General features: G+C 35.6%; 1 protein-coding gene across 1 annotated transcript in view; it reads right to left on the bottom strand.

The window, feature by feature from the left end:
- The window catches only part of LOC108529129 (attractin-like protein 1), a gene marked incomplete at its 5' end in the record, with an annotated part of 414893 nt that extends 401020 nt beyond the window's left edge, over positions 1-13873 (bottom strand). The window contains one exon of the mRNA XM_017871231.1: positions 13812-13873. Within this exon, the coding sequence (XP_017726720.1) occupies positions 13812-13873 (62 nt within the window). The remainder of the gene's footprint in view (positions 1-13811) is intronic.
- Between the last annotated feature and the right edge of the window lie 7809 nt (positions 13874-21682).

Genomic DNA, 21682 nt, shown 5'->3' with positions numbered 1-21682 from the left:
ATAATCTTATAAGTACCATCATATATGTGGTCTTTGGCCAAAATGTTATGTAGTGCATAATTGTATAAAACTCTTAGAAAGAAATCTATGTAAACTTGAGTTAGGGAGAGTCCTTGGATATGACATCAAAAGCATAATCAATTTTTTAAAAATGCATTAAATTCAATTTTATAAAAACTAAATCTTTCACTCCATAAAAGATACTGTTAAGATAATGAAAAGACAATTCAAAGACTGAGGGAAAATATTTGCAAATCACATCTGGCAAAAAGAGTTGTATCCAGAATATACAAAAAACATTCAATATTCAAAATAAAAGCAATTAAAATAGGCAAAAGATTTGAAAAATACTTCACCAAAGAAAATGAAAGTATAACTAATAAGCACATGAAAACATATTCAATGTCATTAGCCATTAATGAAATGCAAATTAAAATTACCACAAGATACCACTGCACATCTATCAGAATGGCTAAAATAAAAAATGTTGACAGGACCAAGCACTGGCGAGAATGTGCAACAACTGGAACCCTGAGCTTTGCTGGTTGCAACACAAAATTGTGCAGTCACTCTCTGAAAAACATTGGCAGTAATTATAAAGATGAATACATATCCACCCTGTGGTCCAGCAACCCTACTTCCAGGTATTTATGCTAGAGAAATGAAAACTTACGTTTGTGTAAAACTTGTATGTATGTTGATCATGCAGCATTATTCATAAATACCAAAAAATGTAACAATCCATATCTCTCAATGGGTGAATGGATAAACAAAGTGTGATATATCCGTATAATGAAATACTACTTAGCAATGAAATGAAATGGACTATTGATACAAAAAACTACCTTGGATGAATCTTAAATGCAGTAGACTAAGGGAAAGAAGCCATTTGAATGACATTCCCCGGAAAAGGCAAAACTGTGAGAACAGAGATCAGGTCAATGGTTGCCAGGGTGTATGAGTGGGGAGAAAGTCTAACTGCAAAGAAGGTATGGGGTATTCATTGGGGCTTTAGAATTGTTCTGTATCCTGGGAGAGCCGGTAATTATAACAAATGATCCATGTGTTAAAACTCACACAATTGTACTCCCCACAAAAGGAATTTTACTGCACAGAAATTTTTAAATGCTTCCAACAGAAGTAAAAAACAAACAAACAAACAATAAGGACCAAAAATATGCTGAAAAAAAGGCAAGTAATTAACCACTGCCCCTCTAACAATGAAAAGTGACTGGTATATTTAAGTATAAGAATACTCATGCTTTGAATTATAAATGTAAAAGGAAGCTTTTAAACAGTGGAGTTAATAATTTATGTTTAAAATAACCACTTTGGCTAATTTACATACAATATATTGATAGAAAGAAGGTAGAACTGAGGTTCATGTAGAGCATTAAGGAAAGAGGATTTCAATGAGTCCCAAGTATTCCAGTGAGTTAAACAGTGATACCTATAACTGAGCTACAGAAAACTGGAAAAAAAGACACTGTTTGCCAGTACAGTAAATTCAGTTTAAAGCATGTTAAAAGTTTGAGGTGTAAAGCAGTATTTAAGTCAAAGTGTGAAGTTACTGACATGACTCTCAGAGAAATCTATTTCAGCATCTAGTACACTAAACCTCAACTTTGTAAACTAGATGGGGAACACTGGTTTAACTAAGTTGCAAGAAAATGTACCGTCACTAGTTTACTCCCACCGCATTAAATATTTTGGTTTACAAGAACAGTTAGGTCCTAAATATCTACTTTATTCCACAACAAAACCATGGAGAAAATTCCTAAGTAAACTTCCAATACTGTAAGAAATCATGTATTGTTTCTACTTAGCAAAATCCATATCTTCAGGTCTCATTTCCAATAACATATCCATCATTATAATCTCATTTTTTAAAATGGGGACTTACGTGTATTTGTAATTCTTCACAGTGTCTTTACACATTTTTAAAAAACTTTCTGGCAAATATTCCAGGATTATACCACTTTGATATAGAGATCCTGTGACTAAATTAGGTTTACTTTTTTTTCTCTAGGGAGTTGCATTTTCTTCTTTTTTCTCTTTCAGAATATCTTTATGTACAACATGATTAAATGTCTTATTTTTCCCGAATCATGAACACCATACTTAGCTTTGCATTATTCTGCCCACTTGCATGCTTGCTTCCATGTAGCCATCTTTGATTGTTTTTTTCAAGTGCTTAACTCTTATTATTTCTTTGCCTGTTGTATTCTTTAGATCCTTCTAATCTTTCATTTTTAATTCATCTAAATATGCATCATCTCTCACCACTTTATGCCCACTAAGATGGCTATAAGAAAGGCAGTTAATACAAACTTTAGTAAGAATGTGGAAAAAATAAATGTCTGATCCTTGCTGGTAAGATTATAAAATGATACATCTTCTTTAGAAAAAGTTTGGCAGTTTATCACAATGTTTAACCTAGAATTACCATGTGATCAACAGTTCTACTCCTAATTATATACTTAAGAGAAAGGAAAACATACATCCACATAAAAACTTATACACAAATGTTCATAGTAGTATTATTCACAACAGTGAATAAAGAAAAAAGAACCCAAATAAAAATCAACTAATAAACAGAGAAATAAAATGTGTTATACACATAAGATGAATTATTATTCAGCAATAAAAAGAAATGAACTATTGATCCATACTATGTTATGGATAAGAAACATTGTGCTAAATGAAAGTAACCAGTCACAAAAGAACACGTATTGTATGATTCCATTTACATAAGATGTCCAGAATAGGCAAATCCATGGACAGAGAGTAGATTAGTGATTTTTCAGAACTAGGGGTATGTGAGAGGGAGGGGAGTGACTACCGATGAGTACATGGCTTCTTTTGGGGATGATGACATGTTCTAAAATTGATTGCGATAATGGGTGAAGAATAACTGTGCACTTTCAATTGGTGGATTCTATTATATGTGAATTGTATCACCAAATAAAACACAAATTAAAATTAGAAATTGGAAAATATGTTTAAAATTAGACAATGATAAGTAAAAGTAAAATGTCAAAGTTTTTTAGTTCTCCTATATGATTCAGGAGGATAAAAGAGATACCAATTAATATTATTGTTAGTTATACTTGTTTAAAATTTAACAGTAACATTAAATAAAAATATATATAACTAAATTCCTAACTCCGCTAAACAGGAAAATAAAAGAAATATTAGAAGCTCCTCAATTAATAAAAATCAGACGAGAAGAAAAAAGAAAATTTCCATTTATTTCCCTGTCACATAAAATTAAGAGATTCTCAGATTATTAAAACAAAACAAAACATCCAGATATTTTGGTATAAAAGAAACACACACAAAATATGACAACAGAAAAAATGTTAAGAGATATGCGGCCGGGTGCGGTGGCTCAAGCCTGTAGTCCCAGCACTTTGGGAGGCCGAGACGGGCGGATCACGAGGTCAGGAGATCGAGACCATCCTGGCTGGCACGGTGAAACCCCGTCTCTACTAAAAAATACAAAAAACCAGTCGGGCGAGGTGGCGGGTGCCTGTAGTCCCAGCTACTCTGGAGGCTGAGGCAGGAGAATGGCGTAAACCCGGGAGGCAGAGCTTGCAGTGAGCTGAGATCCGGCCACTGCACTCCAGCCTGGGCGAGAGCAAGACTCCGTCTCAAAAAAAAAAAAAAGAGATATGCAAAAGACATAGACACATTCTAATAAAGAAATACTATATTGATGCTAAAATGGTCTTTAACACAAAAAGTAACACTAGTAACAAAGAGAAATCCAACCGATTAAAACAATAATTCAACTCCACTCTCAGTAAAGGATAGAACAATCAGACAGAAGATAAAAAAGGAAACAGAGGTCTAGAGCAATGCAATAAACCACCAAGATCTAATAGATATATACAGGATACTCTATATAAAAACAACAGAATACATATTCTCCTGAAGGGCACAGGAGACATTCTCCAGGACAGAATATATGTTAGGTAACAAATTATATCTTGATAGATTTTAAAAGATAAATGTACAAAGTATCTTTGCCACCCACAGTGGGATAAAGTTAGAAATCAATAACAGAAGAAAAACTTGAACATTAAAAAATATATGGAAATTACCAACACACACTTGATCAATGGATGAAAGACAAAATCACAATGAAATTAGAAAATATTTAGAGAAATGTGAAAATTAAAACACAACATACCAAAACTCATGGAACCCTGTAAAGCAGTGATAAAAGGGAAATTTATAACTATAAATATACTAAAAAAGAAGAAAGATCTCAAATACACAACTTAACTTTACAACTTAAAGGACCAGAAAAAGAACAAACTAAATTCAAAGGTAGCAGAATGAAGGAAATCATAAATATTAGACCAAGATAAACAATAAAGAAAATAGAAAAACAATAGAGAAAATCAACAATACCAAAAGTTGATTCTTGAAAAAGGGCAACAAAATTGGCAAACCTTTAGTTAGACTGACTAAAAAAAAAGAGAGAAAGAAAACTCAAATTACTAAATTTAGAAATGAAAGTGGGGTCATTATTGCCAATTCTACAGAAATAAAAATGATTATAGAAGAGTATGATGAACAACTGTACACTAATAAATTGGACAAGCTAAGTGAAATGGACAAATCCCCAGAAACATAAAACCAACCAAGGAATAGAAAATGGAATAGATCTATAACCAGTAAGGAGATTTAATCAGTAATCAAAAATACCACAACAAAGAAGCCCTGAACTCAATGGCTTCACTGATAAATTCTACCCAATCATTTAAAAAATAACTAATGCCAATGCTCAAACTTTTCCCAAAAAGTGAAGAGGAAGGAACAATTCCCAAATCATTCTATAAGGCCAGCATACTACATACGAATGTCTACAGAATGCAGCTGAAGCAGATTATTTTTAGAAATAGGAAGGGGAAGGAAGGAAGGAAGGAAGGAAGGAAGGGAGGGAGGGAGCGGAAGACAGGAAGGAAGGAAGAAGGAAGAAGGAAGGAGGAAGGAAAAGGAAGGAAGGAGAAGAAGGAGGAGGAAGGAAAGAGGAAGAAGGAAGGAGGAGAGAGAGGAGGAAGAGAGGAGGGAGGGAGTGGAAAGGAAGGAAGAAGGAAGGAAAGAAGGAAGAAGGAAGGAAGGAGAAGAAGGAAAGTAGGGAGCGGGAAGGAAGGAAGAAGGAAAGGAAGGAAGAGAAGGAAGAAGGGAAGGGAAGGAGAAGGAGGAGAAGGAATGAAGGAAGGGAGGAAGGAGGAAGGAAGAAGGAAGGAAGAAGAAGGAAGGAAGGAAGAAGGAAGGAGGAAAGAGGGAAAGGAGGGAGCGGAAGAAGGAAGAAGAAGGAAGGAAAAGGAAAGGAAGGAGAAGGAGGAAGGGAAGAAGAGAAGAGAGAGGAAGAAGGAGAAGAGGAGAAGAAGAAGGAGAAGAGGATGAAGGAAGGAAGGATAGGAAGGAAGGAAGGAAGGAAGGAAGGAAGGAAAAATAGGCAAAATTCTCATTAAAAGGGTAGGCACAATTCTAATATAGAAAAAACTTCAGAGTATTAATATTGAAAATACGTCAATGAATTTGTAAAATGAAACAAAGAGGACAATTTCCATTAAAAAGTCAATTACCAACTAGGTCAAGAAAAAATTAAAACCTGCATAGACACAAATATTACTGAAAGTCAAATTTAAAATCTACCCTCAAAATATAAACTACAAAAAAAAATACAAACACATTACCAAAATCATTTTTTACAGGTTTTATACGTCAGTTCTATCAACCATCACACAACAAATAACTCTATTGTGTCAACCACTAAGATATACTTCTCTGGCCGGGCACGGTGGCTCACACCTGTAATCTTAGCACTTTGGGAGGCTGAGGTGAGCGGATCACTTGAGCTCAGGTGTTTGAGACCAGCCTGGGCAACATGGCGAAACACTGTCTCTACCAAAAATACAAAAAAAATTAGTCAGGCGTGGTGGCATGCACCTGTGGTCCCAGCTACTCGGGAGGCTGAGGTGGGAGGATCGCTTGAGCCTGGGAGGCAGAGATTGAGTGAACTGAGATTGTGCCACTACACTCCAGCCTGGGAGGCAGAGTGAGACCCCATCTCAGAGAGAGAGAAAAAAAGTACCTCTTTGATCCCTGATGGCAGAAAGCATAACTGACTAGTGGCCCCAGCTACTGCACTCTGAAATCCATCATTTTATTCACACTGAGCCCATGCTTCCCAAGGGCTGCCCTTAGTCAAGGACTAAACATGGCAGAGATACCAAGGCAGGCCTGTTCCTGGGAGAAGGAACACTCCTCTGATGGGTGACTTTTGCTCAAGGCTGCACCACTGGCACTACACATTCTTAGAAGTGCCCTGCATTCTCAGGCTCCTTCACTCACCTTCGCTTTCTTCCTTCTCTCCCTCACAAAGGCAGGTAGGCACTGTGGTCTAAAGGTTTCCCATTATCTCCCCTCCTGTCTCCTAATTTCCCCTCACAGGAGTTCCCCTAACACATTTATTGCTTATCTCATCTTGGCTTCTGTGTCTCAGAGGACTTATGGTCCAATAAAACAGAAGGTAAGATGGAGATGAGGAACTGATTCACTCACTGAGTGGTAGGCTAAGAGGACAACATCCACGTTGGTGGGTGGAACACAGTTCCTGGCAGAAGACTTAAATTGCTGGATTTCACTGGTAGTGACCTGAGAAAATGCTCCGATAGAGAAAAAACTTGAAGGTACAGCAATTCAGGGATTTGGAAGATGGGGAAAACAACCTTCAAAAGAGAGTGGAGTAGACTGATTATCATTACTACATACGAATGTCTACAGAATGCAGCTGAAGCAGATTATTTTTAAGCCTGGGAGGCAGAGATTACGTTGTATTGATACCTGCAGAGGGATAATGAGAGACTGAAGGCCATTAAAAAACCTTACTGGCTAAATAAAACAGCCAGTGGGTCTCTTTCATAGCTTTAAATGAGGTCCTGATGACTGACAGCAGAAATGCCAACATGAACGACCAGCAGGATGATGATCTAATTGTTAGAGAATTGCAGAGCTCCAGAGATGACAGAATGCTAAGCCAAAGAAGTTGTGTTATGCAAAAGGGCCATGGTTCAGGAGACCTAGGAACCTGAAATATGGGATAGGAATATCTGAATGAATGCTTCTGAGGATGTTGGTTTTACTGCCCGCTTTCCTAGTAATACTTAGCATTTTGTTATGCTGGAAGACACTGAAGAGTTCTCTTCTCTCTTAGGTAACAGGTGCCCCCTCACATGCTGTCACCACTTCTTTTCTTGGCTGCCAGACTGATAAGTGGGATTAAATCACAGCATGACCCAACTGAGCCTGATAAGAAAGAAAATGGATTGCACAATTGAAGCAGGTGCAAGATTTAGGGAGCATGTACTGGCAGGAGCCGTGGAAGTATGACCAGATTTAAATATTTGATAAAGGGCAACGAAATGTTAAGACTGGATAAATAAAAATTCATTGATTTTGGTGCACATTTTCAGGACCACAGAGATGTAATATCCTACTGAGGATTCCAGGGAATGGAGCAAACTTGTTGCTAGAATCACTCGTAGAAGCCTGAAAAATGTAATGTCTAGTACAAGTGAAATTGAAATGCCTGAGTTGTCCTGCTTTATGGAAGAGAAAGTTATAAAAACATTGAGAGAAGGGGATATGCTGGAATGGTTCATATTATATGAGGCCAGAAGAACTACCAGGTTGTGTTCCATGGGAGGACTGAGAGGACACCCTATGCATTAAGGCTGTTATGAATATGCTGATGAGAGAGGCACCAGTATTATAAGGAGGCTTAGAGTTGGCTCTCCTCTTCAGAGCAGGCCTGAAAATAGGAGAGATAGTCACAGGGCTAGGTTTGTTAATTGCCATAAAAAGATGGAGACCCAGAGTTAGAGGACAGGTGTCAGTGCTTAACTGCCAGAATCCAGAAACCACAATTACCATAATTAGATCAACAAGACTGGATGAACTGCCAAGGGGGTTGGCTCACAAAGAGTTGTAGGAATTATTAATAAAGCATGGTATTCTGAAGGGCAAAACAGGTGGGCAGCTAACAGTGGTACTATTTAACATCTGGTTTCATTTTAAGTGAGAATGAAGGAACAGGAGACTGAGGGTTGTTGCTTCAATGGAGGGCCATGTTTCTCTTCACAGTTCCCAGATTTCAGCTAATTTCCAAATTCAAAACCCATTAACTAATCAGGTGACTGAATCCATAGAAGGAAGGTCCCTGAAACATTTTGAAAAGTGGGTAAAATGATCCCTGAAAATACCTACACCATATACTTGATTATATACACAGGTATACACATGAGAATATATAGACAGTACATGAGGCTACCCTCATGTCCAATAAAGGTTAAAATGTCTGCTTATTCCTCCTGTACTGTCTATATATTCTCATGTTAGAAGTGACACAGGCAGCCAAGCATTCAAAATATCATCCTGGCCTCTTATTAGAGTTGGGGTGTTCAGGGGGTGGGGAGCACATAACAAATTCTGACTAAATTCTTGCTCACAGTGTGCCCACTATGTCAATGGATCCACCCTTTGGTCATTTCCCCACTCTTTAAGTGTACAAATAGATCTGATGTACAAGGTAGCTGGAATAACCCCTACACTGTGTTCAGGGTTATAGGATAAGATCAGTCATAGTGGAAAAGACCAACTGGTAATCTCTGAAACTACCCCCATCTGGACAGGTTAATAAATGCAAAATATCATCCAGTGATACAGAAAATTAACGCCACCATTAAAAGTCTGAAAGGTACAGGGATAGTAGTCTCTACCAAATTTCCATTTATTTCTTTACAATAAATAATTCAGACTTTCCTGACTCAGATACATTTACTTTTCCATTTTACAAATTTAAAAAATAATTCTTTTCAATTTTTGAATCATTTACTATATTATTTCACAGCAACAACAACAACAAAATCCTCTAGTTCAATAAATAAAAGGACTGAGATTTAGAGAAGCTAGGTGACTGCCATAGTTTGGATATTTGACCCTCCAAATAAAATGTTAAAATTTGACACCCCATGTTAGAGGTGGGGCCTAATAGGAGGTGTTTGGTTCATGGGGGTAGATCCATCATGAATGGATTGGTGCCATCATTGTTTCTCATGTTCCCATGAGAGCTGGTAATTTAAAAGAGTCTGGAACTTCTCTCCTCTCTCTCTTGCCTACTTTCTCACCATGTGATCTCTACACATAACAGCTCCCCTTCGTTTTCCACCATGAATGGAAACAGCTTGAGACCCTCACCAGATGCAAATGCCAACACCATACTTCTTGCACAATCTGCAGAACCATGAGCCAAGTAAACCTCTTTCCTTTATATATTACTCAGCCTCAGGTATTCTTTTATAGCAACACAAATGGACTAAGACAGAAAATTGGTACCAGGAAGTAGCATGTTGCTATAAAGATATCTAAAAACGTCAAAGTGGCTTTGGAACTGGAGTGCTCATAAGATAAGAAAATGAGGGAAAGTTTGGAACATCTTAGAGACTGGTTAAGTGGCTGCGACCAAAATGCTGATTGAAATATAGACAGTAAAGGCCATGCTGAGGGTCTCAGACTGAAAGGAGGAAATAATTCAGAACTGAAGCAAAGATAACCTTTGTTATGCCCTGACAAATAACTTTGCTGCATTGTGTCCATGCCAAGGAGCAAAGTGCTCAAGAAGTGATGTGGCTGCTTTTAACAGCTTATGTTCACATGTGAGAGCAAATGAATAACCTAGAGTTGGAATTTATAATCAAAAGGAAAGCAGGGGATAACAGTTTGTAGAATCTTCAGCCTGGCCATGTGGCAGAGAAGGAAAGAGTGTTTTCAGAAGAGGACACCAAGAGTGCTGGGGTAGCAAACATTTGTTAAAGAAAGTAGCATGAATAAAAGGAGTCAGGTACTATTCATAAAGACAATGGGGGAAAGACCCTGAAGGCATGTCACAAATCTGTCACGCTTCTGGGCTTCCCATCACAGACCAAGAGACCAAAGAAGATGGTATGGTTCTGGATGACAGGCTTGGGACAACATTGTCATGCCCCATCTCTAGAAAGTGTTCCCCACATCTCACTGCTCAAATGGCCCCAGGTATTGCTCCTGCTGCCACTGAAGGAGGCTAGAAAGTATGAGTAGTAGAGGCTTGGGAGCTTCCACTGAGATTCCAGGGGATGTATTGAAAAGCCTGAGTGCCCAGCCACAAGCCTGCCATAGGGGTGGAGACCCTGCAGACAGATGCTAGTGAGGCAATGCTGAGCAGAAATATGGGGTTGGAGGGCCTGAATAGAGTACCCACCAGGGAAATGCCTAGTAGAGCAGGGAGGTGGTGCATCCATGTTCCCAGGGTGCAGGACATGGAACCAAGGGAGATAATTTTGGAGCTTTAATATGTAATGTCTTCCCTACTAGATTTTGGATTTTCATGCAGCATGTTATCACTATATTTTGACCAATTTCTCCCTTTTGGAATGAGATGTTTACTCAATATCTGTTCCACCATTGTATCTTGGAGATAAATAACTTGATTTTGATTTTACAGGCTCACAGCTGAAAGGAACTTGCTTTGAGTCTCAGGTGAGAGTTTGGACCCTGGACTTCTGAGTTGATGCTGAAACAAGTTAAGACTTCTGGGAAGTATTGAGATTAAATGATTATAATTTATATGTGAGAAGGACATGAGGGATTTGAGGGGCCAGGGATAGAATGTTATAATTTTAATATTTGACCCTCCAAGCCACATATTGAAATTTGATGCCGAATGTTGGAGGTTAAGCCTAATGAAAGGTGTTTGAGTTGCAGGGGCAGATCCCTCGTGAATGACTTGGTGGTGTCCCTATGGTAATGAACTCATAGAGTTCTCACTCTATGAGTTCCCATGAGAGCTGGCTGTTTACAAGAGTCTCTGGCTCTCACCTCTTCCCTCCCCATGTGATTGCTACACATGCCAGCTCCCCTTCCTCTTCTGCCATGAGTGGAAGCAGTTTGATATCCTCACCAGATGCACATGCTGGCACCCTACTTCTTGTACAGCCAGCACAACTATGAGCCAAATAAACCTCTTTTTATAAATTGCCCAGCCTCAGGTATTCCTTTTCAGCAACACAAACAGACTAAAATAGTGACCTACTTAAGATGGCACAAAACATTAAGAACAAAGCCAGGCTATGTCTGGAAGTGATCTCCCTAGTACTGGCCCAATTACGTTGAATTGTCAGAACTACACACAACTTAGAGGTAAAATCTAACAAAGAGTTTGAGAACTGGCCCTTACAGAACTATAGCTAAACTGCAAAGCTGACACACTCAGCTCTTTTACCAAATAACAGCAATAACAGTAAAAATGGCCTGATTGAGGGGTCTCCATAAATGTTAACCTGTTTTAAAATCTCTTAAAGTTTAGCAGTAACTTTATAACACTTAATAATTAATAAGCTTCAAAATATCCTGTCCATATTTTCTTAACAATGACGCATTTTAAGTGATCTAATTTACATTTCACTACTGGAAGAATTTAAATGACAAAAAACCCATCAAATATATTTTATCACACACAAAGATTAGAATATTTTATTTTACATTGTCCATGATGACAACATAATAAATAGGATCATCTCTAAGACATGGTACACATTAACAGTAATTTTCTTTTACTTAACAAAAGAGCTATTGAATTTAAATATGCACACAAATTCAAAAGCTTAAAATAAAAAACCTCAAGATTCAAATAATTTACATACATATTCAACTTTGTGAAATTTTGCACTTAACCAAACTTTCAGTGAATTTCCATCAAGACTATTCTGCATCAAAAAGTTTTTTTTAGGCGAGACATGGTGGCTCACACTTGTAATCCCAGCACTTTGGGAGGCCGAGGTGGGCAGATCATCTGAGGTCAGGAGACCAAGACCAGCTTGGCCAACATGGTGAAACCCCGTATCTACTAAAAATACAAAAATTAGCTGGGCGTGCCTGTAATCCCAGCTACTCAGGAGGCTGAGGCAGGAGAATTGCTTGAACCCAGGAGGTGGAGGTTGCAGTGAGCCGAAATAGCACCATTGCACTCCAGCCTGGGTAACAGGGTGAGACCCTGTCTCAACAACAACAATGACAACAACAACAACAACTAAAGTTGTTTTAATGCATTCAATAATGCTTGTTCAATTGTAACTTCTAGTACTTTCTAAAACCATATTGTAACTTTGTTAATAGCCTTAAAATTCATTTGTCTTCTGAAGTAAAAAGTTGTAAAATATTAAACATATTTGAGATGTTTCCTCAAATTTCATTTTAAGGAACAAATTTAAAGTACGAATGAACTTTTTACACATATTAGTGATAAATATGTTTATTGAAATACATTACAGAAATTATAGTATTTCAAGGTGCATAGACGAACATGACTGTTTTCAGAGTGAACTGACCAATATGGCAAAGGTTTCTCTTATCAAGAGAAGTAGAAAAATGAACAAGGAATGTGTAAATTGTAGAAAATAGTTTACAAATCTGAAGGGCTGTAAATGGAAATGAGAAATTGAAATTGTTATATATGGGCCCATATGGAGGAATTAGGAGAGATATCATAGGGAGACAGATTTCAGCTCAGTTATAAAGAACAATTTGTTATCTGATGATAGAAAATGCTATCTGAGGAGCTGGTGAGCTTCCTGTCATTAAAGGCATTCAGGCATAAAACTGATCAGTGGTTGGACAAATTATGTCCACACGCTGAATTCAAGCCACCAGTTGTTTTTATAATAAAGTTTTATTGGAACACAGTCACTCTCATTTGTTTCCATATAGGCTTTGTCCACTTTAACACTACAGAAGAAAAGTTGCATAGATGCGATGAAGACGATACAGCCCACAAATTTTAAAATATTTATTATCTGGCCCTTAATGGAAAATGTTTGCAGACTTCAGTGAATAAGGTATTAGAAATTCAAATATTTTATGGATGTCTGGACAAGACAATCAACAAGATGATGGTTACTTTGTGTTCAGAAAAGTTCCAAATACATCATCTGTGCTAAGGACTGAGTTGTGCAGGTCTTTACTGTATGGCAACCCAGCCAAGTTGGTGAGTGTTGGTTAAAATTCATACTGCACTATTTTCAATGTTGTGTGCCATGATGTGGGGCTTTATCTGCCAGAAAGAGAAGTCATACTTGTCTAATTTGCACAAAGCCACCCAAATGACCAGCATAAAATTCAAACATGAATAACAATGTTAACAAAAATAAGATCTCTTCCAATCCAGAGGATCTACGATCTCATAACACAGACATTCTATAACTTTAACTCCTAACCCAGAGTCTCTATATTTACATCCCATGGAAATGAAAATAAATGTTCCCTGAAAACAGTTTTCATGTTTTGAGAAATGCTACAAACTATAACCTCTATTGCAGAATGACACATTGCAAATTAGCATTTTAAAAGAAGAAATAAACAAATTGATTTAGTTCCTGTAGATGTAACTAATCCATGTGATGCATGCATTGTTAATTTCATTAATTAAAACAGGCTATAATTACTTATGTGATGGGGGACACAAAGTTATCCTCTTTCCACTGAATCCATTAAATAGTGTTAACAGCAAAATAATCTTGCACAAGTACATTTCAGTTATGTTCCCTCTGCTCTGTGGGATATGTTTAAGCATAAAAAGCTATTCAAGACACACTCTATGATACTTTAAGGTTACAGAATTGGTCGATTATCTAACAGATTGACAGGACATATATCAGAACATAGGCTTGACAAGTTCAAAGTCAGTCAAAGCAAACTTTTACCTGAAGAAGGTGACAAAAAACTGCACAAGGTCCATGATTGTATTGTGTTGTGAGAATGCAATCTGAAAAATCAAAATAAAAAAAATTGAAAGTATGTTCTTCTCTAAAACCTGTGGTGATATTTCGTGACATTTGTAAATACAGTTTTTCGAAATCACCAAGACATTTGGATTGTCATATTATAAATCAAATATGTGATGGAATCAAAACTTCATCTAGAATACCTAATATATCCAACTGCTAATGATGGTCATACCGTAGAATATGACATTAAATATTTTAAAAACTATTAGAAAATTACTTTAAGGATGTATGCTAAGAGTTTCATATGAAATACTATGACAGATTAAATATGCCTAACCAAAACACCCAAATTTTCAACTCAGTTAAGAAAACAGGGAATTTTCTCCCTATATATCTTAATCTGGAGAAGTTCATATATATATATATATATACACACACACAAATGTTTTGTTACACACCATTCAAATAATAAAATATGTCACATCACTTTAAAACTTGTTAATGTTAATAAGAAGTTAATTTTAAAAGGTGAAACTAGCCAAAAAAGTTAAAGTCATTCTCCATTTCTGTTAGCATTATAGAGATCATACTATAACATCTGCCTTGAGGAAGAGTATTATAATGTATCATTCAACAATATAGCATCTGGATAGAGAATAACTGATGGTGTAATGTGGCTTTTCACTTACTAGCCCTGTATATTTTGAAAAACTAGTCTATTTCTCAGTTTCCCCATATGCGAGTGGTAATAATAAAAGCATCTACCTTATAATGTTATAGAAAATCTAACTGAATTAATAGAAATTTAATGATTACCATAATTTCTGGCATGTAAAAGTTACAATATAAACATTATTAAACTTCTGTATCATGTATAAATGAGATGTCAGTGTAAGTGAGTTTTCTCACATTGCTGAAGCTAAACCATTCAGGTATTAAAATCTCTTTTTCTTTTAATAATATTTTATGAAAATCTTTCAAAAACATAATAGAATTTCTACTGAAAAGGAATGAGTTTTCTCTCCTGCTGTAAACAGCTGGAAAACTAGGTGAAGTACATGAAGCAGCCAATTTCAGGCATTGGACAAGTGGCCGGAGATTATGGCCCCTGAGTGAAGAAAAACAAAGGAAATGCACCTATAATTGCCCCAGCTTTCAGTGCAAGGAAAGGACACTAAGGAACTTCAATGGTGCTCTAAAATAAGGGTGCCAGCGTTTCTTATGTGAAGAGTTACAGTAAGTTGAGAAAATGATTCTTTGGCATGTACATGTAAGCTTAAATATAGTAATATTCATTTCCTACGAGCTTCTAAGCTATTGAATTATGAAACACTTCTACAAAGGCTGAAGAAAGATACTGGCATAGGAGATTGGTTATAAGTGAAAATATCATAAAAGATTAAAGAAAAAACATCTTTTAAAGTTTAAAATAATGAATTTTCTTCCCAGGTGATTGTCCATAAGAATGTCATAGAAATGAAGCTTATCAAAGAATATTGTCAACAAGAACTTAAATCCATGGTAATAGAATTCTGGAAACAATAATTAAGAACAGGAAAATCTTCAAAATGATAATATTTTGAAATCATAATAAAGAAAATTAGTTTAATTAAGGAATAGGAGGAAACCTTAGGCAGTGTTGATAAATATAAATGAGAAGGGGGTATAAGGAGCTTGAACAAAGGCTTGAATAAATTAGCAAATATATAAAAAAAGAGAACAGATGAAATAACAAATAAAATAATAAATATAACATAAAATTAACTGAATAAGATAAAGTGCAATTGCAGTAAATGTCAACAGGCTGAATCCACATTGAAAGACAGACATTTTTGCAGTAGATTAAAATATACAATTCAGCTTTATGTTTTTAGCAGAAAACACATATAGAACAGTGACACATTTTTATCCAAAATATAAAATACTGTAAGAAGATATAACAGGCACTTAAAAACAAGAAAACATATAAACCAATATTAATAGCAAAGTGAAATTCAAAGTCAAAACCTGATCAAACAAAGCACTGAGACAAAGAAAATATAACAATAATAAAACAATATACACCAAAAATACAGGCCAAATAAGTAAAAACACAATGCCTGGACATATAAGGGGAATTTGATAATGGCAAAATTTTGTAAGAAATTATTAATATGCATATCTCTTTTAAAAGTTATCTGATCAAAGAGACACAAAACTAATCTATTTAAATCATTTAAATCATGTAAACATATTCAAGAAATAGTCACTAAACAAGTTCTGTTCTAGGTGCTAGTGACACCATTGTAATAAGACAAAGCTCCTAATATTCTGAACTCATGACAAAGAGTTCAGAACATATTATAAGGGCAATGGGAACCCATGGAAAGTTTTGAGCTGTCGGAATGACATGATCTAACTCTCAAGAAAAATATCATTCTGGCTGTTGGGTGAGAAAGAAATAACTGGGGGGATCCAGAAGATAGGAGAGGAGGATATTTGATTTTTCTAGTCTTAAGGTGATAGTAGCTTGCAGAAGAGTAGTAGTCATTAAGACAAAAATAAGTAGTTGGGAACATAATTTAGAGAGAGAAATAAGGAGACATGCTGAAGGATTAGACATGACAGGTGAATGAAGGAGAAGAATCAATCATGACTATTGCAGTTTGCTCTCACAAGAACAAGTGGAAAGATATTTCTACTTACTGAGAATAGAAAAGGGCCACGAGGATCAAGGCAGAAATAAGAAAATAAAAACTTACTTAGAATATGCTAAATGTGAAATACCTATTAAATGTTCAAGAGTAGACAGTAGCTACTAGCTTGAAGCTCAGAAGAAAGGTTAGATTTAAAAATTTGGAAATCAAAGGAACATAAATGTCATTTTAAAATCATGTACTTGTATGATAGTCCCTAGGAAACAGAATAGATGCAGAAGAAATTATCTCTAAGAGGATATTCAGGGCCACCCCATCATTAGCGCTTAAAAGAAGAACTGGAAAGGTAGGTGGGAGGGAACCAGGAAAGGGTTGTGTCAAGACCATCAAATAACAGAAATGTTGCAATAAGAAAGTAGTGGTTGATTTTGTTGGTTAAGATGAGGAGGAAAATATGGCTACTGGATTTGACAACATGAACTTCATGGGTAATTTACACAAATGAACTTTCAACAGAGTGGTGGGGATGTTAATATAAACAGAATAATATACGGAGAATGTGGAACATGACAAAGTAGAAACAAACTACAGGCTGAACTTTCAAGAATTTATGTTACAAAACAGAGCAGAAATCAACAAGAACACAGATGATTTAAAATATATTTTTAATCCACAGAACATTTTAAAAAGAAGACAATAAACACTGTACAGAGAAAGTATTTTTTAAAATCTAAATGGTAGCTTTTATGAGCTGTATTAACATATTCCAATAAAATAAAATTAAAACTGTAATTTCAAATATGGCCAAAACAAGCTTAACTACTTAGAAATTAACAAATGCAATCCATGGGACAGAGTTCTGAGTGGGCAGTGGGAGTAGTAGGATAGTTTTTGATATACTTGACTTCCAATATTAAAATATACAGCAGCTAAATTGAAAAGCCAAAAACAACAACCACAACAACAACAATTCTAACAAAAGTAAGTGGCAGATTATCCCCTTAAATGCCAAAACATAAACAGGCATGGGTAAATGACAAACCCAAGGTGTATATGCTACCAGTGTCTATAAGGCAGGAAAAAGAGGGAATCAACAGGAAAACTCAAAAGTTTCAAAAAGGTATTAACTGGAACTAGGCCAGTCCAATTTGAATAAGGAAGTGAAAGCAGAAGTGTAGAATTGCTCAATACAAGAGTAGGTTAGTTCAAAGGGATCCTGAAGAAGTTCTAGAGAAGCCTGGAACAGTTGGAGTACATGAATTTTCAAAAGCAACCAGTCAAATCTCTATCCCAGGGCCGGTCTCATAATGAGGAGAAACTGCTAAAAGTGAAAACAAAAATTATGCAGAACAAAGTAAATACAGACAAAACAAAGAAGGTCCAACAAAAGTGGGGAAAGGAACTGAGATGGAAAATTTTCAAAGAGCAAGTGGCACATTTGCAGGGGAAAAAAGTATTGATTATTAACATATATAATATTCAAATATGGGTCTTCACTAATCCATTTGTGCAATCCCTATTTAACTCATTATTATCACTCCCAAATATCTGCCATTCTTTAACATATAAAAAGATTTGTCATTTCTTTAATTTAAACGGTGAATAAGTAGTGGGAGTAACCAACAGAGTAACAATATACTTAAATTGGTGAAGCACACGATTCAGGCTGGAATGGCAGAAGTTTATTATGGTTTACCTGCCATCTGTGGATCCATATAACTAAGTACCTTATAAGAAAGATCATAATTTCAGGCAAGTAAGCAAGACATAGACACATATGAAACATCTCAATCATCTCAATATTTTTTTTATATCTGTCCAAAGAATATTTGAATAAATAAAGTAGCCAGGGGAGAAATGACTACTTCTTCAAGTAAAAGTCATAAAGAACCAAAACATTCTAAACCTTGAAATAATTATATTATCTATCTTTACCTATTAATAAATATAATAAAGACAAATATAAAGAAATATGAATGTTATTTTGATTCCAACTTGTTTTCAGAGAATAAGCTGAAATACCACTTCTAGGGGGTGATGAGACATTTGGACCTTCCAAAATTAACACTATTTTTTAAATTATCAAAAATAATAGCTGCAGTTCAAATTAGGTTACACATGATACTTGAACATTAAGTACTGATCGAAGACCTCAACCAACTCCTGCTACAGATAATACTCTCCTACCTTTTACAATAAGGCTATTAATGGTGGGACGAAGTTTATGGGTAAAGTCTCTATAAAAAGTACCATCTGAAATACGGACTTTCTTAAAAACTGATGCAAGGGACACTCAGAGTAACTAATCTGTTAAAATAAATGGCACTGAAAAGTAAATGTAGACTCATTTTTGAGCAGTTTTGTACTTGGAGTCCCATCTGGGGGGTACAGGCTAAGGTTGAATATATTCCATACTGGCTATTCAACAGAAGAGTCAGCACTACAATTTGTTGTACAAATATTTCAAAATGTTCCTCCACCTGAGACTTTCCATAGAAAATTCCATGGGAAATTGCCTATGGGAAATACTGATGCAGTCCATTGTCAGGTACATACTTTAAAAATAAGATGTAATTGATTATGGAAATGGAAGGCAGATCCAAGGATGATTTGGTAAAATTAGAAAGCAATGCCAAGCAGACACTAACTCAATCAGATTCTCTTTCAAGATTCCCTCTTATGGGGTATACATTTATGCATATATCAAATAAATCACTAAGTATTATTTTCTGGGCATTGTACCAGGTACTTGGATGTATCAGAAAAAAAAAAAAAGCTAGCAGTGAAAAAATTCTTACTGGGAGAGGAGATAATAAATGGTGATAATAATAAATTATATAATGTGTTGGAATTCAGTAAGTGCTATGAGAAAAAATAACATGAAAAATATCCTGTCTTCTTACTATTCACATGGGTGGGACAAGAAATCACTCTTTAACGTCTAAAATATGCAGAAGTGCTGAGATCAAACAGAAAATTAGATACAGAGAGCAGAAAGAAATGAAGCACAGCATTAGGTTCAAGTGTATCTGGCTATTCTCAGTTTTTCTCTGTCTATAACAGCATACAGCAATTCCAGTACCCTTCTAATAAAACTGGAGGGTGCAGGGGTGCCCAATCTTTTGGCTTCCCTGGGCCACACTAGAAGAAAAAGAATTGTCTTAGGCCACACATAAAACACAGTAACACTAATGATAGCTGATGAGTAAAAACAAAAAGCAAATTGCAAAAAAATCTCATCAGGTTTTAAGAAAGTTTACAAGTTTGTGTTGCACTGCATTCAAAGCCGTCCTGTGCCGCATGTGGCCCGTGGGCTACAGGTTGGACAAGCCTGTTTTCTAGGAAAAGGAATAAGCACAGGCAAAGGAGAATCATTCTTAAGTGATGTTGGGCAACTGGTGTTCACATGGCTTGCTCTGTATCATCTAGGTCTCACCATAAATATTATACTTCTTAAAGACACTCATGTAGTTTACTGCTCCCTTACTCTATAGTACTGTATAAAACTATGTTTTTCCTTTTTTTTTTTTTTTTTGAGACAGAGTCTCGCTCTGTCACCCAGACTGGAGTGCAGTGGCTGGATCTCAGCTCACTGCAAGCTCCGCCTCCCAGGTTTACGCCATTCTCCTGCCTCAGCCTCCCGAGTAGCTGGGACTACAGGCGCCCACCACCTCGCCCGGCTAGTGTTTTGTATTTTTTTTTAGTAGAGACGGGGGTTTCACCGTGTTAGCCAGGATGGTCTCGATCTCCTCACCTCATGATCCACCCGTCTCGGCCTCCCAAAGTGCTGGGATTACAGGCTTGAGCCACCGCGCCCGGCCAAAACTATGTTTTTCAAACTACAATCTAAAATTATTTTTTAGATACTGGTTGATGATTAGTTAAAATGTCTTTTTCCCACTAAAATATAAGCTCCTCGAGAATAGTAGCCTTGTTCATACTGTTCACAGCACTCTTTCAATGACTAGAACAGTAATTGGTAGACAGTATATAGAAAAAAACTATTCATGAATAAAATACATAATTATATAACAATAAAAGGTGAATATAACATTTAGAAATATATCAAATAAATATAAATAAATAACTTCAAGAAATCTATTGAATTAAATAGATTCAATAGCAAGATTTAGCACAGGAGTATTCTTAGGACTTCATATATCCTTATTAAGAGCTATGAAAGGAAGAAGTTACAGATGTTATTGTGTCTCAATTAGGTGGCATTACATGAAATATTATTTCTTAATGTATTAAAAATGATACCATTTTAAAAGAATGTTTATTTAGCAACTGCTTTTAAAAAACAGTGAGACAAATCAATAACGGCAACAATATTCTAAATATGTATTTTCTCTGAAAGTATATCTTCTCAGGGTATGGGATATTTATGATTTTAAAATCTATTATGGTCTAATTAGGAAGATTCCTATTTGTTGATGCCATGGCTAGAACATGACTCTTGCAAATAACGTTTTCCATTTTAGTTCTGTGGTATTCCCATGAAAAATATATGTTTACACAAGTTACATTTAAAGTTAGTTTTAAAACTTAAGCCAGTATAACTGCATCTATGTAATTCTGTCTTCTGCAATAATTTCATTCATTATCCAGTGATTATTTAAAAAAAATCAAAATAAAAACTGATCAATGATACAATTTCATATTCTTATCTTCCCCATATGTTTAAAGAACCCCAAAAGAATTGATAAGACAACATGCTAAAAATTAAGTTAGCTGAAACTACAGTAACCCTGATAATACATTTTGTCAATTCAAATGTAAGTGTAAATTCATATTGAAAACATGTCCAGAATCTAAAACTTGAATTTAAGATATGCTATATTTTTCATGAATTAATAATAATGATTAATATTTTAAATTTTATGATTTTATGAAAAAGTTACATTAAATGCATTTGGACAGAGAAGTAGATTAATAGTTCGATATTTACTACAAAATGTCAAAATTTGTGAGAGAAAAATTCTTATTTTATGAAACATAAATTGATGTTTTTGTGCAAAATGTCGGCTTGCCATACATAATAAACTCTGATATAATATTTAAGATAAACAAAAACGAAAATATAAAAGAATGTGCTAAAATTATCAAGTTCATCTAATAAATTGAAGGGAAAGAGAGGGTCTTGCAAATCACTGTTTGGATTAAAAAGCATAGTTACATAAAGGAAGCTAGTTAACTAGTCATATCTTA

Source organism: Rhinopithecus bieti, unplaced genomic scaffold (assembly GCF_001698545.2).
Source record: "Rhinopithecus bieti isolate Rb0 unplaced genomic scaffold, ASM169854v2 scaffold_5982, whole genome shotgun sequence".
In the NCBI taxonomy this organism is placed as follows: Eukaryota; Metazoa; Chordata; class Mammalia; order Primates; family Cercopithecidae; genus Rhinopithecus; species Rhinopithecus bieti.
This window is presented reverse-complemented; position numbering and strand designations above follow the sequence as displayed.